Source organism: Antennarius striatus, chromosome 16, assembly GCF_040054535.1.
Source record: "Antennarius striatus isolate MH-2024 chromosome 16, ASM4005453v1, whole genome shotgun sequence".
Taxonomy (NCBI): Eukaryota; Metazoa; Chordata; class Actinopteri; order Lophiiformes; family Antennariidae; genus Antennarius; species Antennarius striatus.
Window position 1 is genome coordinate 4,069,071 of NC_090791.1, and position 26,994 is coordinate 4,096,064.

At 45.5% G+C, this 26,994-nt stretch overlaps 1 protein-coding gene across 5 annotated transcripts in view; it reads right to left on the minus strand.

The window, feature by feature from the left end:
* Window positions 1-26,994, minus strand: part of LOC137609074 (signal transducer and activator of transcription 5B-like) — a 40,003-nt gene that overhangs the window by 1,922 nt on the left and 11,087 nt on the right. For 2 of the 5 annotated variants that reach the window (XM_068335816.1, XM_068335814.1), the window contains exons 2-19: window positions 13,038-13,101; window positions 9,603-9,737; window positions 9,308-9,464; window positions 8,376-8,465; window positions 7,292-7,466; window positions 7,059-7,189; window positions 6,807-6,958; window positions 6,436-6,591; window positions 5,122-5,301; window positions 3,773-3,860; window positions 3,383-3,505; window positions 2,686-2,778; window positions 2,320-2,526; window positions 1,582-1,676; window positions 1,301-1,443; window positions 891-1,046; window positions 727-778; window positions 156-266 (exon numbers count right to left, since the gene is read on the minus strand). In XM_068335816.1, the coding sequence (XP_068191917.1) occupies window positions 156-266; window positions 727-778; window positions 891-1,046; window positions 1,301-1,443; window positions 1,582-1,676; window positions 2,320-2,526; window positions 2,686-2,778; window positions 3,383-3,505; window positions 3,773-3,860; window positions 5,122-5,301; window positions 6,436-6,591; window positions 6,807-6,958; window positions 7,059-7,189; window positions 7,292-7,466; window positions 8,376-8,465; window positions 9,308-9,464; window positions 9,603-9,730 (2,237 nt within the window). In that variant the 5' untranslated portion in view covers window positions 9,731-9,737; window positions 13,038-13,101. Of the gene's footprint in view, window positions 1-155; window positions 267-726; window positions 779-890; window positions 1,047-1,300; window positions 1,444-1,581; window positions 1,677-2,319; window positions 2,527-2,685; window positions 2,779-3,382; window positions 3,506-3,772; window positions 3,861-5,121; window positions 5,302-6,435; window positions 6,592-6,806; window positions 6,959-7,058; window positions 7,190-7,291; window positions 7,467-8,375; window positions 8,466-9,307; window positions 9,465-9,602; window positions 9,738-9,951; window positions 10,573-13,032; window positions 13,102-26,994 lie in introns of those variants that run through there. The other 3 variants (XM_068335815.1, XM_068335813.1, XM_068335811.1) reach the window with 3 other exon arrangements.

The window sequence follows — 26,994 nt, forward strand, 5'->3', positions numbered from 1 at the left end:
AGAGAGAGTGGAAACATCGGCACGCTTCATTCATTCATTTAATACTGAAGGTCCCCACTAGAAAATCCAGGGCCCCCCCCCCCCCGGCCCTGTGGTCGTTTCCACCTGACCTCACATCAGATACACACTCATTCAAAACGGACGGGCCGACTCACATGGGCGGGTACATGCTGTAGGTGTGAGTGTGATTGACAGGTGCTGGGGAGGCGCCGTGATCCATATAGGTCGGGTTCCCACTGGCTGGGTCTGGATTGGCTGTCGCAAACCTGTACACACACACACACACACACACACACACACACACACACACACACACACACACACACACACACACACAAATCCCAGATAAAAGCCTATGAGTCCACGTTCAGCAGTTGCCCAAGCAACCGCGTGTTTCCAGGCCTCGCTGCATCATTACGGCCGTCCTCTGTATTGCCGGTGAAGCCACGGTGGAGATGAGGAAGTGGGGGCCAGCTAACTAACGAGCCTAACTCTAATGATGAGTGGAAGAGAAGCTCGCTCAGGAACCGCAGCCATCCTTAATTGGCCTCCTCCAACCATGAGAGCCAACCAATGGCTGATCTGAATTCAGGCTTCAATATTTAGTCATTAACTTAAATGTCGCCACGGATGAAAAACCGGCCGGTTGACAGCAGGGGAAGCGAGAGAGAGAGAGGAGGCGTGGGAGTGCGAGGAGGACGGAGGAACAGGAAGCGTCGTACTCACTCAGGCACCACTTGTTTGATTTGCGGTTTCACGTAGCCGTCCACCGCTTTGGCTGCAGGGGGAAAAAAACAAACAACAACAACAACAAGTGACGATGAAGACGAGCCGTCGCCACAAAAGGCTCTGAAACCGTGACGCTAAGTTCTCAAAGGAAGGATGCGTACACAGCGGTGGGGTGTAATACTTGGAGAAGACCTCGTCCTTGGGTCGGTCGGGGTAGAGGAACAGGAGGTGGTTGAGATCGCTGATGCGGTCGGCCAGAGAGCGAATGGAGAAGTCTTTGGTTGTGTAGGGCAGGAGGTTCCAGACCATCCTCTCACCTGGACGCAGCACAAAAACCACAGCATCCGCTTTCAGACATCCGAATTGCACCACCGTGTCTGTCCGTACGTTTAAGTTACACTTCAGCTACCAGAACATCGTCTATCTGCCTCCTAGTGGTCAACAAGCGTAACGCAGCTCTCATTTCTCTGCTCGAAATCACTGATAAATCTTCCTTTTTGGAGAGTTGAATGATTCTGGACTAACATCTCATTTTCCCTCCCCCCGTTGCCACACGGTGCTGCTCAGATACCTGCTTTGGTAGGATTTTCTGCCACCCAGGCGATTGTAATCCCTCCGATCTCAGAGTCGCTGAAGCGCAGAAGAAAAGTGCCGTTGGGTTTGGACATCAGCATGTCCTGCGCCTGCTGCTTGTTCACGAACCCCAATATGGCTCTGAAAAGAAAAAAGAGAGAGAAAGAAAACTGATGTTTGCATAGGATGGAGATGGCAAACTAAACCATGTCCATCTGTCCGATAGGTGTTGAGTTTGTTCTTCATTTCAGCCAACAAATACAACAATCTTTTACTAACCCATCATTCCAGTGTGGTTTGAGGTGCTTTTTCGTGAGCTCCATCACTCCGTCAAACCACTGCCAAAATGTAAAGTTCCTCCCTGGCAAGCTTTCCTGCAAATCAAAACGACACATCTGAGAAAGGTTTCCAACGTCCTTAGCGTCTATCCGGTACTTAAATACCCAGAACAACGTGTTCTCATGTCGGTCTTGTTTAATGAGCTCGGCTGTATGCTTTTATATCATGTGTTAGAGGGAGGGAAGAAGAGGAAACGGTGAAACTGTGTGTATGTGAGCAGCTTATACATCAGTCTGTGAAGTAGCCGAAACTTGATGTTCCTGTAATCTAATGAGAGCGATGGTGTGTGGCGAATGGGAGGGCGTTTTCCGCCATCACCAGCTGCTTCCAGCCAGAAAATGAGGCCCCCAGCCTTTCACTGTTTGGACAAACAAGCCTATTAGGATGAAGACCCGGCTACCAGTGAGCGGTTCTCACTCGAGTGAAACCTCGGGGTCGGGGCTGAAGAGAAGCTGCAAATGGAGCACGAAATTTTTCTATGTATGTACAACCAATAGTAAATCGCTCCATGAAGCAACAAGCGCACGGTCGGAACGGCTCACAGAGACTAGCTGGTGGGCGTTTCGACGAGATCCGGGGATGACATCCTGTCTCAACGTACAACAAATGCTTCGTTGTTCTCTATATATTTATAACTCTGTGTGCAAACAAGCCAACTCTGCCGCTGCTGCTGCTGACCCTGTTAAACTGTGACCAAGTCATGGTCATGTTGCGGTAGTCGTCCGAGTTGTTGCTGGAACTGCTGAAAGCCTTTTGAGCCAGGAAGACCAGGTTCTCCTCGGACAGGCCTCGATTGCTCTGCACCTCGGCCTTGTACTTCATGTTGTTGGCGTCGCACAGCTGAGGCCAGAGCACCTTATCCGGCACGAGGAACGGCACCCGACCCTGCAGGCAGAAGAACTGACGGTGTATGGTTTGCACACAATTTATAGCAGAATAAATACACTTGACAGAAATGAATGGCGTCACCTTGTGTGTGATGAAGAGTGATTCGTAGCACAGACGCCAACTTTTAGGAAGAGACACTCGCAAGCTTTTACTCACTGGCTCTGCAAAAGCGTTGTCCCACAACACAGTCGCCGTGGCGTTGTTGTCTTGGCTACCGTGAACGATCACCACCACGGGAAGCGATAACGTCTGTTCAGAGAGAGAAGTGTGTGTGTGTGTGTGTGTGTGGGGGGGGGGTGTCAATATAAGAACAAGGTAGCATTATATGTTGTGTATACTGCAAAAGAGCACAACCTTTGCGGTGTTTACGAGGTTCTAATGGCGAGGAACAGGTTTTTAACAACATCGTAAAACCACTGGGAAAGAGACCGGCAAGGACTGGGGAGTGAGTGGGAGTGGGTGGGGCTAGTTTAGCGCTGGAGTTAGCAGTCCACCTCCATCTAAAGGGGGGTCAATTCAAAAGCACGATCCCCAAACAGAGGCGGCGGTCTTTGCCGCCACCTTTCACCCACATGAACTGGGCGTCCCTCCCCCCAGACTGTTTCACCACCATCCCCACTTTAGATCAAGTGAAACTGCTCGTAACGCTGACTCACATGATGCGCCAGTAGGCAAACAAACAACTTTGTGTCCTCAAAGACCAAAACGAACCATAATAGTGCTTTTGAGTCAACTGCAAACATTCGACCTTAAAGACTCTCAATTGGCTCCAGATCTTAACAGAGTTCAGACACAGGAAACCAGTCAGAAGACTGGTTTCTTCTGATTCAGCCTTCCGTCTACGTCCTCTTACCTTCACTTGAAAGACGAGCTCGTTCCCTCCGACGCTAAACTGGGACTCGAAGAGAATGGTGAACTTCTCCTCCGTGACGGATTCCGCTCCACGCCTGTCCGATCGTTTGATCCTCTTCAAAGACTATATATACGAAATGCGACGCGAAGGAACGGTTAGGGTGTAAGACAGGATGCATGCTCACATCACACATACAGTACATGTACAATGCACTTCTCGTCATACCAGTAAGGTAAACAATCCATGGAGGTCTCCAGAGATGTGACGCAGATGGAAGATCCCACATCAAGCGTAATTTAAATACCCCGTCAACATGTTCCAGATTTCCCCAAGTTATTGATTTAGTGCCGCCGTGGCTGCTGAGATGTTAAAGTCTTTAGGAGGACTCACCATGCTTCTGAAGTGGGCGCTCAGAGTGCCGGTGGTTTGGTGGTACTCCATCACGCAGTTGTTGTTTAGAATCTCCCCACTGCTGTCGCTGGACGGGATCGACAACCAACCAAAGGGTGAGTCAACACATCGCCAGGATGCACCCGAGAGCTGACAATTATATCCTCTCCCCAGAACCGACTACAACTAAACAACGCTCGTTGGATGTCGCCAGCAGAGTGAAAACATGTCTTATGTCTTGAAATACACGCCGACGCGCCAAAGCAAAACGTCTTTGGGTTGTGGATCAGAGGTCATACTGGGTGGTTCAGAGTAGAAACAGCAGATGATGGCCGAGCTATTGGATAGCTCACCCGTGTAACCGCTGGCTGCCTGGCTGACCCACAGTCTTCAACGGTTTCTATTATCAGGGAGGAATGTGGAATGAGGCTGTGGAAGAGGCTAAATGTAGATTCTGCATCCATACCACAGATTTCTCTGAGGCATTGTTAAAGTTCCAGCCATGTCTCTGTGGTGAGGTCTGAAAACTCACCAGACCAGAGTTCACACTGGGACCCGGTGGTGCAGCAGTACAGGATTGTTCATCTTAATGGGAATGTGGGAGCTCGTCATAATACTCCTACCGATGGGATGGGGACAGATCCTCCACAAAAACCTGACTGTGCTTTTTGAAAGTACAGGTAGTCCTCAACATACAAACATTTGACTCACAAACATTCGGAGATACGAACAAACAGACGCCGCCTTTTCCGACTATTGTACTGCAGTTCTGCTTCGTACCTCAACCTATTTGGGGGCAGCACCACCACCTTGGAGTGTGTTGGAACTGCATTAACGACTCCACCCCCGCTCTTGTTGTTTGTTGTTGTCTCTGTTAGCATTTCAGAGCATCAGCCTTCCTACCTCGGATACTTTACTGTTTATGATGAAGCTAAGGCCGGTGAAAATAGTGGTAGTGGTGACAATCTCTCTGATGACAACTCTGACTGACAATAACTCCCCCTTCCTCCCCTTCCTTCACTCTAAAGGTAAGCTACATGCTACATGCTAAAGTGGCCAAGAATTCCTTGAAGTGTTTTCTTTCTCTTCTCTTAAAGGATTGACTGACTGACTGACTGAATGACTGAAATTATAAGGAGCACAAGTTTACCGTAAACTAATCTACATTTAGTATTTAGAGTAGTAATGACATTTAAATGACCTCAGTGGTGATTATAGTTTGAAATTTAATAAATAACGACTTATGTACAACCTCAGAACCAGTTTTGTTTGTATGTTGAGGACTACCTGTGATTCCTGTGTCACTATGTTTAATTCCACGCTTACATGGATGAGTCAACAGGACTTACTTTCTGGTGTTCTCGTTCTTAAGCAGGGCCTTGGCTTGCTGTTCACTAATGATGGTGGCTTTGACCTGCGGCGGGTTCATGTGCACATTCAACTTTCCGCCCACTAGGAGGCGCACCGTAGCGGCGAACTTGGTTTGAGTTTTTAGCACCTGCGGAGGCTGTTTCTCGATGATGAAGGTGCTGTGGAGACAAAAAGATAAACTTGGTGATTAGGCGCGTTTTGGTTTGTCCACCCCTATAAAACCATTTTAGAAGATGTCTCGAGATTTAGCGTAAAGTCAATTTATAAACACACAAGACACACGAAGGTAATCAGTCGATCCAGGAGATTAAAAACGGACGGAGACGAGGCTTCCTGATGCATCATGGGTCCTCATTGGGACAATTTTCACGAAAAGTGTTCAGATGTGGAGGAGCTGCGGGACCCCAGGCCGGGAAACTACGCTAAAAACAATTAGTATGCGTCGGTCTGATTTCCTCCCTTTGCCTCTCGGCCCAGTTGGACTCGGCTTTGACTCGTGTCTCTCCTCCCCCTGCAGAGACTCCTCTTCATAGCCTTCCTCCTCCTGTCATTCTCAACAGTCCTGGGTGATCTAATGTGTTGAGTGTGATCTGAAGGTGCATCTCCTGCTTCTGCAGTTTAACACATGCAAACACTTGACATAATTAAATTTGAATGTTTTTCAGTCATAGACTATCTAATTTTAATACAAATAAGAAAAATTGAGCTCCATTTGCATTTTGCATTCTTTAAAGTCGGGTATTCCATCTTTTCACAATAGACTTTATTGTTTGAGACAAAGTCTGTCGCCGTTTCCCACAAGAGACCCGACAGGAAGCAAAGAAAGCATGAAATTTAGGAGGAATGAAGTCACAGACGGACATTTGTTTATCTATGGGTTTTATGGGGGTGAAAATGTAAAATCTGATCTTCTTTAATGATTTAATTTACTGTGTCTGTGTAATGTCTGCTCAGCATTGAATGAAGCTTTTCTATTTACCACAGTAACTACAGGCGTAAACCAGGACTAGCGTAGTGATAATGACCTCAACCTCAACCTACACAAGACTTAATGTAAAGACAAATGTCTCAAACGAATGCAGCCGCTTCCATTATAAGTTAATTCCAGTGGTATTTGGTGTATTCCATTCTTTTTGATCTTGAAATTTACTGTACAAAACGGGGGAAACCTCCACAACCCTTTGGTCGATATCCCCAACGTCACTCCGACCTACATTTGTGCCTTTAACAAACTAAAATTTTCAGTGGCAATTCACCATTTAAAGGCAGATTAAAAGCTTCGCCGACGTTACCTCGTGACCAGAGCCGAGATGATATCTGTGATGGTGCTGTTGAGTTCGTTGAGCAGCTCCTCGATGGGACCGGGGATGGGCAGCTGTTGCCTGAGGTGCTCCGCCCTTCGGATCTGCTGTCTGTTTTGCCAAATAGTTTCTGCCAGCTTCTCACACCTGAGACACAAACACACCGGAGGTAATCCCGAGCCCGGATGCGATCCTTCTCGGATTTTAATCCAGTCAGACACGTATTCGAATCCGTTTTTCTCTCCTATTAGGAAACCTACAAACTGTACAATCCAGCGTCAGTCAATTAAAGGCTTGTAAACCGGTGACCCTTTGCTTTGCAAGGGGCTGTGATCTTGGTGGGAGGTGGAGGGAGAACCCACCAGGACTGCAGGATGTCCAGGCCCCCCTCCGGCGGGCCCCCGTTGCCTGCCAGCTGCTGCCGTCTCTTCCACTGGATCAACTCATCGTCCAGAATGACGGTCTGCTGCTTCCTCAGCAGCTGCAATGTTTTCTGGTGCTTTTCCGCCAAATCCTGCACACAAAAAAAAAAAAAAGATGGGGAGTGTGACGACGGCACAGGAAGTCACATCTATGTGTGTGTGTGTGTGTGTGTGTGTGTGTGTGTGTGTTACCAGTCTGTATTTCTGCAGCGTGTTGGCCTCTCTGGTCAGCCATGTCTCCACCGTGGCTCTCTTGTTGAGGAGGGCGGGCTCCCGGAGCTGCCGGTCGGCGGGGGGTAACGTCGCCAGGCTGGTCAGCTGAGCTGCGTGGGGAAGGGGGGGGGGGGGGGGCATGAGGGAAAAAATCTAAATTTTTCATCCCGTCCGGCCATGATGTCGTTTCGGGGAGCCCTGTCGGGCCTCACCCTGGATGCGGAGGCTCTCCTGGTACTGGATGATGAAGTACTCCTGGTTGTGCTGCAGCTTGCGCAGATCGTTCTCCGTGTCCTGGGTCAGCAGGCGGAGCTCCTCGAAGGCCTGGTTGATTTGCTGGTACTTCTGAGACATGCTGTCCATCATGCCGCCCACCGGAGAGCTGGACTGTAAATTGTAAAGAACGACTGAGAGATGGGAGGGGGGGTGGGGGGGTGGCAGGACTGGGAGCAGTAACTGGTGAGGGTGGGATTTTTTTTTTGTTTGTAGAATCATTACTGGATAGTTTATGATTGCTGTCAAAGCGGGTGCGAGGCTATCTGAGGGTATCAGGAGCTGACTTTGACGCATCACCCCCCCACCCCCACCCCACACACACACACACACATGCACGTGGCGGTTAGGGGGGGGGGTGTTATTTGACACAAACGTGACGGAAATGCTGCAGATAAGAAAAGAACGATGAAACGCTATTCTCCCTCCAGTATTAAACTGGAGCGCGGCGGTTTCCTTAAGGTTCAGACTAAACAGGGTGGGGGGTGGGGGGGGTGGGGGGGTGAAATTCAATCAGTCCAAATACGCATTGCGCTAATAGAAGAGGTATGTTGTGACCGGAAATCAATTCACCCCAGTCACATGCTTCACGCGCTGCTGGCTTTTGTAACTCCCCTCTCCGTAACGCGCCGTGAGAATAGTTGACGTATTTCTTCTTTTCTTTCCCAAGGAAGAGACAAACAAGACTTCGCTTTGACGCTTTTTAAAAAAATTTTATTTTATTTTTTTTGCAGCACGGCCCAATCGGTCCTAACCGGATGGGGATGCAGGTATTACATTTATTCTAGAGCGAGGGGAAATCTGTAGGGGCATAAATAAATAAATAAATGGAAGAAAAAAGAGTGCAGTTACTCAATTACCCCCCTCCCCCTCCAACCGCCACATCTTTCAATCAGTCGCCATTATGTAGTTTGAGGTGCTGTTTGTGCCGCCCGTGTTTTTGTGCATGCTGGGAAATGAATAATGCAAAGGGGGGGGCGAAATGCGCTTGTGCACGCAGGCGTGGGTTTCGTCCTCACTCACGTTGGTGGCCTCTCTGACGAGCCTCTGCTCCGTGTAGAGGATGTGTTTGATGCATCGGACCAGCTCCAGAGGACAGCGGTCATACGTGCTCTGAAAGACAAGGAGGACATGTGCCGCGTTAGGTCTCGTTAGCCTCTGATGAGCGGAGCGGCCGCCGCACACAGGACACGCCAATTTAGTCCCATCAAGGAGGTTTGTTAAGTTCTAGAGCCCAAACCGCCAGACACAATCAAAAGGCATTAGATGAGCCTAACGAGAGCCATCTCCGAAAGGAAGGCACACTTCATATGTGGAGAATCGACTCATTATCATACACGGAACGGTAAATGTTTGCAGTTTCACTTTCTGTTTAAGAAGCAGCGCCGCGCGTCGGTCCGTGACGTCCCTCCACGCTTCCCGTTGCGTTACGAGTCCAGTCGCTCTCATCAAAACCAGGACAGAGCGTCGACATGGTTGCTTGTGGGAATTCAGGATTGTGGTTTGATGCTTTTTTTTTTTTTGCACCCTTGTTTTTCCCACACCCGCTTTCAGGGAGGGGGTGCTCGCAGCTCCATCATAAATAGCAGGGCTGGCTGGTTACCAAGGCCTTCGCTCGGACCGTCCTCTTGTTTGCCTGACGGTGGACACAAACTGTTCCTAAAATATTTAGTCTCCGTTCTTTTCCAGGAAGCCCGACGAAGGAGGAAAAAAAAAACCAACCTCTCGCCACACACTTATCTCGTTCTCAGGTTTAAATGCGAGCGTGTGAAGCTTTTATAATCTACAATTATTCCTTAACGCCGGTCGATCTCGCTGATATTTTAGCGTTTTAGCCGACTGGAAATTTGAAATCAAGCTGCAAAAAAAATAAAAAAAAGGCTGCGAGGTTCTTGCACATTTATTTCTAGGTATGCAGTTCTCTCGTCGGTGCGGTGTATTTCCTGAAGACCCACCTTGAGCTGGCTGGCGTAGTGTCCCAGTTTGATTTTGAGCAGGAATCCGTCCTCTCCCACCTGGTGCTCCGCCTTGTTCTGCAGCTCCTGGATCAGACTGTCCAGCAGGCGTTTGGCCTTGAACTCCTCCTGTGGGTTCTCCAAGTCAATCGCATCCCTGGAAACACATAAAGCAACGCATTGCGGATGTAAAAATAAATAAATAACGGCATGTAAAAAGTTTCTCCTGGAAAGGCACGCAGCAAAAAGCTAGACACACACACACACACACATCCAACGCTCTGGTGCGACTCACCACAGCTGGCCCTCGATCCACTGGGACAGGTAGTGTCGCACCTCGATGGGGAAGTGCTGCCCATACAGGGACTGCATCTGGTGCAGAGCGTCCCCCTGGAGCTGCTGGGCCTGGATCCACACTGCCATCGTCACCCTGGTGTGGAAAAAAGACCAGGACTAAATGGTACGCGGGGGAAATGAGTGCGCTGCGTTCCGAGACATAAGGTGGTTTAATATCATTATTCGGACGGTTTATGAACATTTCAATTACTGTAAATAATAAAATAAATAGCTCGGCGCTATATCGCGGGATTTCGTTTTTTGCGGGAAAAATTTAATAGCGCAACAGCTTTAAAAGACTAACTTACATCGCTTAAATATAAAAGTTGTCGTCCATGATCGGCGCTGCTTTCGTAGCCGTCAGCTAATACAAGATTTGTCGTACAGGAAGAGGCACAGATGTCTCACTTTAAAAAAAAAAAAGTTAATGACATGAATTTAACTCCCTGACATGTTTCCACCAGCTCATAAAGGATGGATTCGTTGAGACGAGACAGACGGATCAATTTCTGGTTTCTGGTCTGTAGCGGTTCGACTTTGCTCTCGATGGCGGTGACGGCGGATGACACGTCTGTCTCAGATGAGAGGACTTGGGTGTCAGGTCAACGCGACTTGTTTCCAGTCAACACGCCCACTCACCCTTCTCAAAAGTGGTTCAGTCACTGTCAGTAAAAGACTGTCAGAGTGACAAGGAGTGTGTGGGGAATTTTTCACCATGTGTTGTGTGTGTGTGTGTGTGTGTGTGTGTAAACGCTATTATATTTGAGAACAAGAGCCGATCAGACATTGACGTTTGTGTTGCATAACAGGAAGCCGCTTCCACGAAACAAAAATAAACTGCTTTTTCATCTAAGAGGATCCCATGACTGGCACTAATTCAGTCATCTGGTTAATGATGCCAAGCACCAGCTGACTGATGCATCTGACGCGCACATAAAAACACTCCACGTTCACCTACTATAAATGCGAGTCTAGGTGAGATGAGCTCAGAAACATAATTCCCCTCCTTATGGTACTTGCGTCTGCTGACACTAATCCTGTCAGCCAAAGCTTCTGCACACATTTCACTCTCAATGCTCCCTGAACTTGCGACCTTTGACCTTCTGTTTTTTGTTTTTTTTTTCTAATCCACATGAGACTTAAAACTGATGCAAAGTCAGAAAGCAGTCGCGTCTGCGCAGCGGTGAGCGTTTACAACTGGTATTACAATACTTTAAAGCTTTTGTTCTACAAAATGCTGACAGATGGCTTCAGTAAATTGCACTCTGGAATAAGTCAGACCGCATTTGGCAAATGATTTTAATGGACTTGTAAATGTCACAATTAGAGGAAATTTGTCTGAGTTGGTCAAATAAAACACCAAGAGAACAAAACAGATTGTCAGACTTGGCCGGAGGAATCATAAATATCTTTAACCCTCATTTTAACAACTTCAGAATGTTCTGATTTATTACGCAAACAGAGCACTTATTATATAAAACCAACATTATTAAAAAGTGACAGCAGCTCAGCTTGAACTCGACGTTACGCTCAGAAAACTGTCAGAAACGGAAATGTGTAGTTTATTGTCGTTGAATCTGAAGGTGACGGCTTTGCATCTTAAAAACAATTGAGGTGCAATGATCTGCAGACTGTATAGGAAGACAGTTTGCTGCTTCACACTGATTAGTATGAGGAGGTTTTATCTATGAAGTCATCAGCCGTCAGCACCAGCCCTCTGATTGGAGGAGAAGCTGAAGGGGAGGGGAGATAAACTTTTTTTATGGGTACAGGACTGTCTTTCTGTAGCATCCTGTATCACACAGAGCTCCCTGACAGCTCTAAACTCTGTTTCCAAAAGAGTACAAAGTGGTCTCTTTATTGTGGGAGTAATTGCAACCCCCCCCCCCTTCCAAATTGCCCCCCAGGTTTTCTTTTCATGTCTCCGACGGGAGAATGAGACCTCCCAGTAGTTTATGGTCTGACTGAACTCAACGTTTAAACTTCCCCAGGGATGAAGCTAGGATGAGACGACCGTCAATCGTTGGATCGATCATCAGATCAAATTCATGGGCCAGACAGACCGGACGCACCCCCCACCCCCCACCCCCACCTCCCCAGGAGAAATTCACGCCGGATCAATCAGAATCGGAAGCGACTGGTTTCATCCAGTTGGAACCGACCGGAGAAGAGATGTTTAAACTCTTCGATCCCCCGTCCCCGAGGACGCGAACCAACGACGACCTCTCTGGTGTGTTCAATGCGTATGACTGTACCCAACACACGTGGCGGGCTACACCCCGTTCGGTTTGTCGTGTGTCTCCACCCACATCATCCTGTTGACATCCTCTTTGGGTTGGGGGCAGAGGAAACAAACAAACAGCATGGACAGAGAGAATGATAGAGGCATAGAGGCAGGAAATCTGTCACCAGAGCTAAAGGCAAACAGTATCATGACGGGGGGGGGGGGGCACACACAAGTGTCTCCTTAAGTGACCCCACCCCCCCTCCCCCGGCGCCTTCAGTAACAACATTCTTGAAAGACTAAGTCCCTGAACCTAACTTCCAACAGGGAGGAAGAAAGAATCTCTCGTTCTCTATTCCTGAACTCATCGGTACCTGAACGCAACGCTCCAGGTGAGGGTCTCACCTGAACGCATCGCTCCAGGTGAGGGACTCACCTGTCTGAACCCCAAGGACTCAGAAAAAAAAAATTAAAGTCACGCCGCCGTCTGACCCAACAGGTTCAGACGCTTCTAAGTGGGAGGTCGCTGAGCCGCAAGGTGTTTGGGTTCCTTTTACCTTAGTGTTGCCTTACAGGCAAGTCACCGGGTTCTTATATTTATGGGTTTTGCACAAATGGAGGAAAATTGCTGTGTTGTTAATGTTCCCATCCTCTAACAGCTGAACTCTGCAGCGCTGCTACTAGTCTGTGTTAACAGGGTAATGTCTGCAGTTTAAATGTCAACTACTGTTGTGATCCTCAGCCTGGTTTTTAGATTCACTATAACAGCACAGTTCAGTATCACTACTTCTTGCACATTTTCATTAATTCACTTAAATACACATGATGATGTTTACTAGGACTGCGCCCGAGGTAGAAGACTGTAAGACGCGCAGTAGAAATGTGAGACAGCTACAGCTGTGAATTCTTTCTCAGTTATTATCAACAATTTGGCTCATGGCTGTTTAATCCGCCACAGCAGCCCCTGACATTCAGAGAAAAAGTTAACTTTAAGTGTGGATTTTCAACCCAAGATTGAACTGAAACAATCCGGAGGTTGAATTTTCGTGCTTGTTGCTGATTTTTCAGCGTTAACTCCGGGTCCTGAAAGCACCGCTTAAAGGACAATCCGATCGCTGCTTACACGCTAAAGTTTGCTGCGAGTATAGAAGAAGAAAATCCTTGCCTTACCTCTCGCCTTCACGTCCGTGTTACCATGTAACAGCAGGAAACTCTAAAGAGGGGCACCACAAACCTGACAGAGAGAGAGAGAGACAGAGAGACAGGCGGAAGTGTGTTAACCTGGGGTACTTCTGAGGAAGCTCTCTTTTTATTTTCACAAGGACCAGAGCTCTAACGAGAAGCTGCAGCAGCAGAAAGCGAAAGTCCGCCGAGGAGATGCCGTCTTGGACGCATTGAGATCATAATTTACTCCACCTCTGAAGGCCGAGAGGCGTAAAAACAAAAGCTGTTGCAGCCCCCCCCCCCCCAATACATCAGCTCTGGGAGCTGTCGCAATGAAAAGGATTTGCGTGTAAACAGCAGCATAAAAAGGTGTTAGATGCTGTGTGGGATAAAAGAAAACACAAAAAAATGTTCATTGAGATTTTATGATTGAAAAAGAAAAACTAATACGAGGTGGATCTCCAGGTAGGAGGCCTGATTTCTGCCCGAGGCCAACAGCGAAAAAGCACATTAGCTACCGTTAGTATAAACTGTATAAATTAAGATCTGGGAAAAAAAGGACAATTACTAGGTTGATAAAACAATCACCTTATTAATTCATAAAAACAGACACAGTTTAAAGTGCGGAATAATCAAGCACAAAATGAAAACGTTTTCATCTGTAATTTCAAGCCTTGTTCATCTGGACAAGTCGCTGCTTTATTTAGTTCAAACCCAACAGTGGACTCAAAGTGTGGAGAAACAGGAATGCCTTCTTGAAAAGGAAAGATCTGACCAAAGACCTGCTTCGTGATCAGGAGCAGAAAATGTTCTTCCTTGATCTGCATCCCAGCTTGTTTTTTGGAACGCAGATGCGTTTTGGCCCAAATAAATGACTGGAAAGTGTTGCGGCAGCTGTGTTGAGTTTAGAACTACAGCCTGAGATCGTCTGATCTGAAGTCAGGTTCATCGCCATCGAGTCGGCTCCTATTCCATCCCCGCACCCTACGGGGGTAGAACATCTGAAACCCATATGCTGGTAGGAACCTCCAGAAAAATATGTAAGCATCTTTATTGTACTGTCAGGACCGGTCTTCCTGGACTCGGCCCCGCTGCTTTGTTTAATTTAACCCTCTCATCGCTCCCATTTGAAATCGATTAACTGTTTCATCTCTACAAGTCGCCAATTTGTCCTACGTGGCACCTCGGAAAGGTCAGGAACCAGCAAAGTCTTCCTCGTCGTTCTTTGAGCCTGCTCTATTTGCAGATTGTCAGTGTGAAAGAAAGCGAAGAGAAGAATTAAGGATACGCAGCTTTGTTCCAGCTCTTCCAAAATTTAATGTCTTTCTCAACACAAGACGGGCGCTCCCGCCAAGTTTCAAGAAAATCAGTTTAATGGTTTTCTGTGCAATCCTGCTAAAAAACAAAATAAACAAAAAAACAGATGTCAATGAAAGCAGAACTCTTTTACTAACACCCAGAACCACGCTTACGACTTGCGTTGACGAAGCCGACAGAAGGAGGGAGGCCTTGGCTCGGACTCCGAAGTCGTTTTAAGACACTCATACTTCTTGTTGACCAATTTGGATTTGCTGCAAACCGTACTGCCAAGAGATTTTACCCCGTCTCTCTTTTCCATCTCGCTTCCAGACACCAACACCAGCGCCAATCGCTGCAGTCAATCTTATCAGATGCCGCGGCGAGGCCAGACTCATTTCGCCCGGGTGATTGGTTTCCAAGCAACAATAAATTCTCGTTAGCTTCCACGCTACCCCGATACCGATCCCGAGGAGGTCTAGCATGAATTCAAAGTCTATTTATGAGTCGATCCGATAGAATTGAATAACCAAAACCCGTGTCTGTCCTCCATACCGGACCAGGGAGAGTTTCAAATGCTTCATCGGTTCTTACAGATGCACTTAAAACAATCGCGAGCTAAATTTAAGGTGTTTTATTTGACCTTTATATTTTACAACTGACTATACACCAAACTACAAATCATCACCTTCGCTTTAGGAAGAATGTGAGTCAATGCCTCTTTGTCTCTCCTTTTGGAAGTGGAAGTCCATACCTAACTTCGCTTCTTGCACTCGGTTGTTTCTGAGAAGTCAAAAAAATTTGTTTTCCAAAAACTCCAGGGCTACTTTTAATGACTTGGTCGACACTGAATCGACTTTCAACACTCATTGCCTGAAAAGCCAAGATCATCTGCAAAGTGTGATTCGACCCAGGACAAGTTTTTCAGACTCGAGGCAGATTTACAGTTTCTGTCAAAACAGCAAATTTTACCATCTATCAACACCTCGGCATCTGGTAACACTCATGGCTTCTTCCAGCGCGCACGTCCTTACACTTTGTTCAGAGTCAACAACAAGATGTCGTGTTTTTGACCGGAATTGGCGCCGTTTCTGCCACCGGATATTTACAGGATTTGGCAAATGAGCTGAAAAATAATGCAGGAAACCAACGTGACGTACTCCACCCCATCTGAGAGATCATGTTCGATCTATCGTAAATCAACATCACTGATGCTATCATGCACATTTAGCTCGAACAAATACGGCTCAGTGTTAGCAAAGTGTGACCAATTTGTTTCTAACTTCGTTTCTTTATTTTATTTTTTACTATCCGGGGTCACATATGTGCCAGGATGTTCACTCGACAGGCTCTGACAGCGAACGCAGTGAAATTAATCATAAACAGTGTCACCCACTCTTTCCTTCTGAGGAAAAACTGCCATTCATGAACGCAAACGCTTCCTGTTAGGAAACTGAAGTGCCACCCACCATTCAGAGATCTCACCGCTCTCCTCTGAAACCAAAGGAGAGCAGCGAAACGAAGGGGAACGCACAAATCGCAGGCCGTACGGAGTTGCGGTAGGTCTTACCGTGTTTTAAAAGCATCAAACCGGTGGGTCTTTTGCACATTTAACTCAGAATTGTGCAAACTTAACATTACTCTTGACTATTTCTCTGGTCTTTTCTACTCTGGGTCAGTCAGGAGATACAATCGCACACAAAAAAAAGTACAGTGCACCAAAAAGTTCGCTCACCTGTAGCTCCCTGACTCCATGTTTTTTTGTTTTTTTCATGAATTGTATAATAATAAGAACGACTAGTTGACACCGGTTGAAATAACCTCCAAACAAATATTGACTTAGGGAAGAGGAACCGATTCTGTAGCCACACAACAAAGACCTTTCTCCACTCCAAAAGAAACCGCAAAGCCTGATTGGTTTGCGGCGCTAAAAGATCAACCGGTGTCCAGGTTGGTATATTTCTACGATAAATACGATAAACAGCTTCCTTCCCGCCTATCCGCCTCCCTCTGTGCTCCTCCCCGACAAAGCCTTTGCATTATCCATCTGTCAGCATATAAAAATAACATCAGAGAGTGAAATTAAGCCGGTAATTTACCTCCGCTGTCGTGTCCGCCACACGTGGTCCCATCTGTTTCCACCGGGGGGCCGAACAGGGAGGGTTTTTAAAAATAAGAATTACCTCAAAATGCCGGTCAGACATGTCATCCGGAATGCGGAAAAGGACGATGTGAGCAGTGTGGACCGAGGATGGCGGTGGACTATCTTGAAACGGACTATCTTGAAACGGACTATCTTGAAACGGAGCCGCAGTGTGGACGCAACACACGAACCCAACAAGGCCAAACAGTCATCCTTATTACATCACCGGTACAGATGTGACCGACTGCTCTTCTGCACGCAAACACTACAGGCTGGCCAAAGTGCATCTCGCCACCTCATCAAGTATTTCAGCGGCCAGACAAACGCAATCTTTGTGTGTCATCGGCAAAGGAGACAAAGCATGTGGCAGTTTCAACATTTCTCCTCACTTTGGCTTAAATTTTAAGAGCTGTTGTGTAAATTCTCTGAGGACAAGCAGCAAGACGCAACTTGGCATCACTCTGACCTCATCCGGAGTCTCCAAATGAAGGTTGAAGAAGAGGTTGGTGGCAGGAAGGAAAGTGATCGTAGGGCGGGGGGTCAAACAATTCACGTTTCACATGCAAAATTAAAATGACAGGATGAAGAAACGGGGGAGTTGTTGCACAGGAGCGCATGACGGTTGGGTTTGCCAGGAGCTAGGATGGCGGGATGGATGACTACAACGGGGTCTTTGTGTTTGTCCAACCTGCCCCTGGTGGTCCTGCTGCTAAGCTAAGCTCAGACACACATCCATTCACGCTGTCAACATGAGGAAGATCAGTCATTAGCTCAATGCTGTGTACGCGCAACACCCATGAATGTGTCAGAAGATGCCGCTGGGGGGGGGGGGGGGGGGCATGGATCCAGTATTGTCTCGCATGTACAGAATTGACGGAACAATAAACGAGGTATATCGTCTACCCAACGGGTCGAGGATGAGATTGTTGGGAAAATGACGCTCCGGATGTAAATCAGAGCGAACACCAGAATCTCCGCTGACATCCAGCGACCTTTACAGATTTAGGAACTTCACGAGACCCGAGGGCTGATGGGTATTTTTGCACCCGAGACAAACATGACCGTGCGTCGCTGGATAAGGCTGACGACACGTGAAAGCAGTTTTGAGGAATGAAGGAGGCCTTTTGTGGCTTTACTGCTACTCGCTACTAAGCTTGTCGGTTAAATCAAACCCAACAAAACCGTCATTAACGGTGAGATGGTGCTAAGTTTGGGGGGGGGGGGCTCTTTAGCCTCCGAGTGGAGTATGAAAACACCTGCCAGGTAGTGCTATCGGACAGACACGCTGCTGCGTTTTACGTCAATAGTATCAAGTTTATTCCTCATTTAATACTAAGACGCCATAAACACACCAACGTCAATATTTTCTATAGGCTCCACCTCCTGAACACACACACACACACACACACACACACACACACACACACACACACACACACACACACGCTGTAGGCGGTGACTTTGGAGAAAGGGTCTGGATTCCTTTTATATAAGTCCTCTTGAATCAATAGAGTAAATAGACAAGAGTGAACACTGACAAATATGGCGAAACACTGGAAACATGAAAACAGGGAGGTGTGACCTCAACCCAGACATCCACCTCACATGTAACCCCCACCCCCCCCCCCCCCCACACACACACACACAGTGACACTACATTAGATTTAACCAATTAGCCCCTTTATAAATACGTTGAATAGCATTAAAGCTGCAATCACAGTAAGTACACTTGAACGGTAAACTCATGAGGACATTCTAACTAACTGTGAAAGTACAGTAATCACACTCTGGGCTCAGCTATTAGCCTATTCATGAGAGAAAATGAATTATCTCACAAGCTTTCAGTCCCTCCCCAAGGGTTGAAGGACTCCAGTATGGAGAGCGCTAACACTGCTTAAATCGCTAAAACCCTCAGAGGAGACCAGGGAACTGCGGTTTAATTCAATTTCTTGTGTACAGCAATAAAGAGATAATAAAAAATTAAAATGTGAATTAGTGTGTCACTCTTAACTACATAGTGATTTAACAGTAATTTTTTTAAATCTCGTTTACAGTTTAAATCGATTTAAGCGTCTTTTAAAATGCTATACACAAAAAAGTACAGTTCTTATCATTGATCATACATTTAAAATGTACTTTGGTGCTTCAGAAAAAGATCCCTAGAGGCAGAAACTGTGTTTTTACTTGAGTGCACTCAGATACTAATTTGACAACACAATTTATTCTCAGATAACTGTTCTTCCCCCCTCGACAGATGAAAACTCATTTCCGGTCCCATTAACTTTGTAAAAATCCGACTGTTGGAGAATAGTCAAAGAGACGATCTCTAACAGAGTGCATGAATGACGTTACACTGGCGACGACGCTCTTGATCAATTATCGCTGCATCTTGCACAAGTCCGTTTCCTTACACAGAATAAAAAGCAAAAGAAGAAATGCATTTTCTAGCAGCACATGACGACATTTATATCTTTACAATTTATCAAACAGAAACTTGTCTAACATGACGGCACATCGCTGCCTGCAACAAGTCAGGCACTAAAGCGTGCTGTTGTATAACTTCATGCAGGAGGACATCGGCGGGGCCTTGTTTTGGTAACACAGACGCTTTTTGCAGCACCAGTGATGACATGAAGCAATGGTGGCCTTTTGCAACCTCATGAGAGCAGCTGATTATTTAAAGGAGCTGACCCGGTGCGGAGAGAGAGGGTGCAAAACCCTTTTTATTCTGTTACGTGTCGGGTTAAGATCCTCGAGTTGACTTTTGAAGCCGGCAGTGAGTGAGAATATACAGCTGGAGGAGCTTGTCATGATTCCTTAATGTGCTGCGCATGCTCAAAAATGAAGGAAGTATTCAACATTGCAGGCCTGACATCATGTATTATTTCCTTTAATGAAGGCAGTTCATTGAGAAAACACAACAAGTATGCAGGAAAAGTGGGTTTTATTGTCTAAAGATATAGAATTTATGTCAACTTGCAGGAAATTTTTGAATCTCAAAAGTTAATATCAAGTTTAAAGCTGCATAAGTAGGAAAATTCTAAGTAATTAAAAGAAATTGAATTTATATTTGAACAAACTGGTATTCGGTCATGTGACTTCCCAGACACCCTGTGTCGTCATTTCAGCGCTAACACAACTCCATCCGTGGCGGCGTCACCTCATTGAGCTCAGCTGGCCTCTGAACCCGCTACCCCTTACCCCCACCAACAACCCCCTCCCCTCCCCAGGAGATGGAACCGGCCAGCGCCGCTCATGTTCACCAACCATCTGGACAGATTTCCAGGAGTCAGTCAGGATATTTGAAGCGATGCGGGTGAAAAGCGTGCAGGTCTGAAATACTTCTAGTCTGAGACGGAATCTGTTGTTATTTCAAGTGCAGCTCAAAATTGGAAGGTCGGCACGAAGCATGAAATGATTCAAAGAAAAAGGTGAAATCCACTGCAGAGGAAATGGCTTCTTGACATATCAGAGCCGTCTGGGATTATTCAAATTATATGAAGTGTGTTTGATTGGAAAAGTAGCTTCTTTCTGGGAAAATAAGCATCATTCCAAAAACACCAGCCTTCACCATCAAGAGAGAAAATTACTAGCATGCAAAAACTAGCTAACCCAGCACGAATAAACACACACACACACACACACACACACACACACACACACACACACACACACACACACACACTGCAGGATGTGCATGTGAAATCAGTCACTTCTGCTTATCGGTGTCTGTATCTGTGTTTGTCTGCAGTGGTGACACCCGCTGAGCTGCATTTCTCTTTTGGATTTCACAATTGGCCAACACACACACACACACACACACACACACACACACACACACACACACACACTACACACACACACACATCTGAATTTGTGCATTGGACAGACTATATCTGAGGTGTTTCCGGTCATATGTGTGCATCCACGCGTGCCGGTGTGGCATTATATCATCCGAACCCCTGAAGGCGGCAATAAATGTGGACGCAGCCTGAACCTGAAAGTCTGCGGAAGCAGGAATGCCAGTTTCTTGGAGCGGAGCCACTTTCAGAGCCAGAAAAACCGCTGAGGAGTGTCAGACAGCCGGCCAGCCAGTTGTCACTGTCCAGCAGTCTGCTAAAATGGGAAATGAGTGAACGTGTTAGTCCTATTGTAAAAGCAGTTATTAGTTCTGAGGCCTAGCCGCGACCCGATAAGCTGTCAGTATGCTTCATTAGACGTCTGATGTCAGGGTTGAGTCTGTAACCTTCAAAAACTGACGAGCTAACACACATGCCTCAACGCGTCGATGAACTTTAGTCTCCTGATGCCTTTAGGAAGAGAGTAAAATCTATACTAACACACATTAAGGCCTCCCGCTTGGTGAGAATAACCCTTCATCTGAATTTCTAGTGGTCATCTCTGCAACCTCCGTTCTGCTCATGACCAGCCACTGAAAATAAATTGAATTATTTTACTGTCCACCACTGTAAAAACCACTAATATTTAATATGTATCCAACAATTATATTTATACAAGACCGAAAAAGATTGACTTTTTGGAAACATGTTTTTTAATTTTGTTTGCGTATTTATTGCCTCAAACCTTCATTTGATTATCAAGTGTTGATTTAATAATCTTTTAATTGACTAAACGCTGCAACTCCACTTTTTAGATTAACCATAGAGAGAGAAAACAATTAGCAAAGGTCCACATCCTGTCTGGATATTTTCGTCATCGTCACAGGTAAATTGAGTCGCCACAGATTATTAATAGTTCCTTCATGAAATCATCTGACAAATTAATCGAATGAATACGGCGCTCAGTTTGCCATTTCTCTCCAATTTAAAAAACTGGACAAACAAAAAAACAAATCCGTCTGACTCAACTCTGACTGAAAATTCAAAGCTTCACCATCACAAAGGAAACCGGAGCGATAAATCACATGAAAGGCGTCACGTCTGCACATTTCAATTTGTTCATCTGGCTTCCTGCTCGTCGGTTCGTTCTCAGGCGGATGCTTTCCAGACGATGACATGGATGTATGCATGTATGTATGTTTGCTTCATATTCATATCATCCAATCAGAAAGTGGGTTACCGAGAGGGATTCTTTTGTTATTCGTTGTTACGTAATAATAAAAAAAGAAAAAAACATCCGAGTAGCTCGTCCACCTGAATAATAAATAATAAAACACACAATATGCGTGGGGGTCAAAATGGTTTAAGACAAGAAGGAGAAAAAGATTTCCAAAATAATCAGGCAACAAGAGGATTAACCTAAATACAGGATGAATTGAAAACAAAGAAGGTGAAACAGACCCAGATAACAAATATGCTAACACAGACCTGTGACAACACGGCTGTTTCTACCCCCCCATCTCTGAGATGTGGAATAACCTGATTGCAATTTCATTCATGCAAAGGCATCGCGAGAACAAAAAGACATCCAAGGTCCGATTGGACTAAAGTTGTTTTTCTGACCTAGCTGGATACAGAGCGATGCATTAGCACTGAAGCTATTGTTTGCATTCAGGACCCGCCATGGGGGCCTCCTGCCTGGCGACAGCAGAGGCCCCCCCCCAACCCCAGAAAAAAATACGAGCCCAAGACAAATAAGCACCAGAAGCACCCACATAAAAAAAAGACATCGAATAATTATTTCTCGGGTAAAACCTTTAAAATTCTGTCTCAAACGTAAGATTTTAAAAACGGGCAGACGTCGGTCGCTGGATGGTTTCAATGCACCATCATCAATTTCCTTTGGAGGCAGCCGACCTTCATTCACCCAACAAGCATCCAATTCCTCCATCGATCTCTTCATCAATTTGTCAATTTTGCGGCAGCTCTGCCATCCGTCTTGGGTCAGGGGACAACTTGTGAACGACACAACTGAGACTGTGGTTAATCATCATGGCGCAGTTTTACCCAGAAACCCGAACAGGAGACTTCATTGAATCTGGAACAAACAGTCTATCTATTCCAGCTACGTGAATGGATGGATGATATGTGATGATACTAGAATGATTGATTACTGCAGGTTCATGTGGACCCTACCCATTTGACACGACCCCCCCACTCCCCGCAAACCCCTTCCTTCAAACCCCAGCCTTGTTGTCTTCCCAAACAGTGTGTTAAACACCATCTGACAAGTGAGCAAACACCACATGGGGTCTTCTATGCGGGTAGCAGGGGATGTCCCACACAGGACCTGTAGGAGGGCTCTTAAAGGTGGTGGTGGTGTTGGGGGGGGGGGGTCAATAAGGCGTTGAGATGAGGCCCCACATGCAGTTGACATCTTCCTGTCGTAGGCCAAATGGGGAGACCCCGCTGTAAACTCTGAAAGTCTCAGAAGTAGGCGAAAACCGACTAAAACAAACAATATGATGTTAAAAAAAATACTGAAAATTGAACTTTTTTTGAGGTGAATCTTATTTATTTGTTTTGGACGAGGACTAAAAGCAAGCAGGCAGCTGCTTCACAGGTGGGAATGGGGATTTCCAGCGCATCAAGCTGCATGGGGCAGAAGATGAAGGGCTGTCAGTCGGGCATTGGGGAATATCTCCTAAAAACATATTCGACTAGGCAAGGAAATAGTTCCAAAAGCAGGTAAATAATAAAATAAAAGTGTAAAACAAAGAGCGCTCTGGCTCCTGTTATCAGATCGGGATATCCTCGCCTTCTCTTCCTCTCTCTGAGGATCACCCTTGATTGGCTTTACTTCTTTACTTAGTTGTGCTGAGTTGCTCGTTTTTCTTGGAGTGGATTTCCACGGACACTTTGTTTATCAGGAGGTCGGCCAACTGCTTGGTCGAGCTCTCCAAAAAAACCACGAGGGAGCGTCTTCCTAATCTCATGCACATACTTAATCTTTCAGACCATTCCTGTCACTTCTTCTCTGCAGAATAACATCGGTTTCTGCCTCACCGAGTAACCCCCCCACCCCCCTCACCCACCTTGACTCGACACTAGTAGCAAACAGCCAATGTAGATGTACAGTAAGAGGATCTTGCCGCACACCCCCAGCTGGTGTGGACTCAGCTGTCCTGCTGCGTGAGGACTTGAGAGGAGTCGACTGGACGCTGCGTGAGCTCACATCCATAAAGGGCGTCCTGGCAGTCGAATCGATGTTTTTCATCGGCCGGAATAAAGAGCGTGCTGCTTATTTAGCCATCCCAGAACCCAATGGCTTGACATTTACATGTGACTTGATTCATTAGCCTAACTTTAATAAGGTTAGCTCGAATCATTTTATTCAAAGTTGCACCTAATTCATTTGTTGCTTGAATGCCCTAACTCTATTAACCCTTATCATAATGGCTCATGCTCTTGTCCATTTCCTCTCGTAGTCATGCAGACTCAATCTGTGTGACCTCTATGCTAGCAGCAAAAGACACGTCACTTTGGAAGAAGAGGTTTTGTGGATGTATTTATTCCATGCCTGCAGGGCTGGTGACAAGGCAAATAAGGGTAATGTATTGCTGCAACAGCAATGGACTGGTCAAACAACAACTTCCCTGACAGGTTGCGCTTCTTTTAATTCTCCACTGTGTTCAACAAACTAAAAAACCAACTGACAACTGGGTTTGGTTTTCAGGCTACAACTGTCACACACTCCTTTGTTAAAATACTGTAGACACACAGGTATTTGAATATTTCATCTCATGACACAACACTCAGGTAATTTCCTGTCCTTTCTCAGGCTTGATGATTCGACACACAAGCTAAGAATGCAGGACTGTGTCCACGATTTTCATCCATCATGACAGAGAGATAGTGCAAGGTGTTTTAGAATATTACACAATAACATATAATAATAAAACTAAAGCAATTTCCTCAAGCAATAAAACAAATCACATCCTAACATTTGGGTTGACATCAAAATATGGAGATCAGAAGTTTTAAGATGAAAGTACTTATTCAACTTGTCTAATTTCAAGGGGAGCATTTGATTATCCAATCTGTGGGGGTCTCATTAAATTTTAAGGGATTAGGAAATGCGAATTGAAACCGGACCAGGCAACGATTTTTAAGCAATCAATATAACATTGGCATGAACTCTGCAACTGGCTGGGAAGCCAAAGTAATTTGACCAGGATTGGGGTGATATGTCATTCATGTCATTCTGCATTCTGAGCCAACTGTAGATGGGCAACTGCTAACATCATTTCAGCAGGCAAACGGTGATTTACAGTCGTCTATTCTAGGAGATGAAGGTGTGGATGAGGGGTTTCAAATGTATTTTTCGGGTCTTTGGTGTGGACTATGATTGAACAAGACTGAAATGTGACCGAAGTCAAGGTACTGATCAAAAATAACTTCCTTCATCTACTGATATCATTGGAAATTTTGTCATGAGAGCAGCTCGGTCTTGTCTGTGCAAATCAGAAAAATCAATTCCTCAGTATCAGCAACGCACATTACATGGAATCCAGATTGCTGGTATTTTCTCAGATGAACCAGAGTTAATTATGTGAGTCACGATCTTTAGGTCACAAGAAGCAAAATAACATAGCTGAGGGGCAAAACTAAGACCGGAAGACCCAAGGATTGGGTCCTGCGGAACCCCACATGAAAAGAGAGTAGTTGTGACTATTAATCACGTATCTACAAATTTAGAGCATCTACGTCAAACAGTTGCCGAATTTACTAGATATCTATTGCCCATTGATTTCCAATAACTCTACTAATCGTGAAATAACCACAAGTTCTTCAGAAACAGCAATGACATAAGCATAGCAGTGAAGATCCTTCTCTATGCCGTCTTTGTTTATTTACAATAAACAAACCCAGCAAACAACTGCCTAAACAACTGCCCCAGTGTGCGAGTTAAGGGTCGGTTGAGATCACAACCTTTTCACCCAAAAACAGAAAATTTCCGTTATTGCTTGGTCTTCTATTGACATGAAAACAACTTATTTGGTGACTAAAAGTACACTAAAATCTTTTGAAAAGACTCCTGGGTGAATACGCAACCCCAACTGTGCTAGCCTAATGGACAAAACCTCAAGACTCTATCAAAAAACTACTCCACTTCTTTTCATGGTGATGAAGTCCTATTCTCAACCCGGGTTCTTACAGGGAATTTGACCGACTTCTGGATTTTCTCAAGCCATGGCAGTAAGAAAGAAAGAAAAAAGCTCAGGCAGAGAGCCATTCTTAACAGCAATGAACCTACAAGTTGTGTGCCAACTGAGGTAAAACTCACATAGCCTAAAAAATTGAGAAGTTGTTCACCCAACCTTAAACCACAATCATCCAGACTGAAGATATTGATGGCTGGCAGCTGTGAACACAAAAAAAAAATCCACAATGTCTGAAAGGACTTTCAAAAATGTAAATCTAGCTATGAACAACAAACCTGTCAACAATATTGACGGTCAGCCATCATAGGAATATAGCGCTCAAGTTTGTTACATACATATGCATTATTTTACCTTAAATTATTATTTCCCTTGGGGAATTTAGTATCTTCTTTCATTTTCCCTGTATCAGAACTCCTGTAAAGACTGATGTAGGCAGGTTTTTCAATGCTCTGCCCTCTGAGCGTCTTGGTGTGTCATGTGTCAGAGGTCAAATATCTGCATTTTCTCACACACAGTATCTAACCCAGTCACCAGAGCTCTGCACCCATCCCCCCATTGCACTGTTGCTGCTCTTACCATGACACCCCTCCCTTCATGGCGAGCTCAGTGCTTTCAGTAAAAGGTCAACCCCACCTTTGCCACAAGGAGGTCTTTTCCCCAAAGCTACAACACCACCACCACCACCACCCCTTCATGATAGACAAGAGAGGGTTTCGTAAACACTGACTGCTTAATTTCCTTATAGTATGCAACTATTCTGGAATATTAAATTATTAACTGAATTTAGGAATAAAAATGTCTTGTTACAAAATATGAGTGATATTTCTGACCAAAATGAATCTGGTTTCTGGTCACTGTAACAGCCACAACTAGACTGTCCTTGTTCCAGCACCCATGAAATTTCCATGAAAAAAAATCTTCAATTTTCTTGAACAAAGACAACAAGAAAAAAGATTCACATTCACATGGTTAATAGTTCTTTCAGGGTAAAAAATTAAAAATAATTTCTTGTTCATTAGCGTGAATTCTTATTATTATTATTATATCATTGCTTCTGAGCTTAAAAATAAAGCAGTAGCTCTGCCAAAGATCAAGACACAGGATAGTTATTACCAAACCATTGAATTTCCATGCATTTCTTTGGTAATACAAAGACTTCTTGTTGATGCACCTCACTCACAAAGCCCGAATTTATTTAGCTTTACTTAAAGCTTGACAGGCATCTATTAACCCATTTGAATTTGTTTTCATCTGACAATGCTAACGAGGATTCAGCTTGAACTCCAACTAAAACCTCAACAGCCCCAGCCCCTGAATGGCTTGAGCAATCACTTCTATATGTAGGAAAGTTTCAACACACATCCTGCCTCAGTGAAAGTCAGAAACAGCTATTTCGTTTATTCATAAACAAAGGTTTGCGACGGTGTTCAGATGCCAACCAGCTATTGCTACCACCGTGA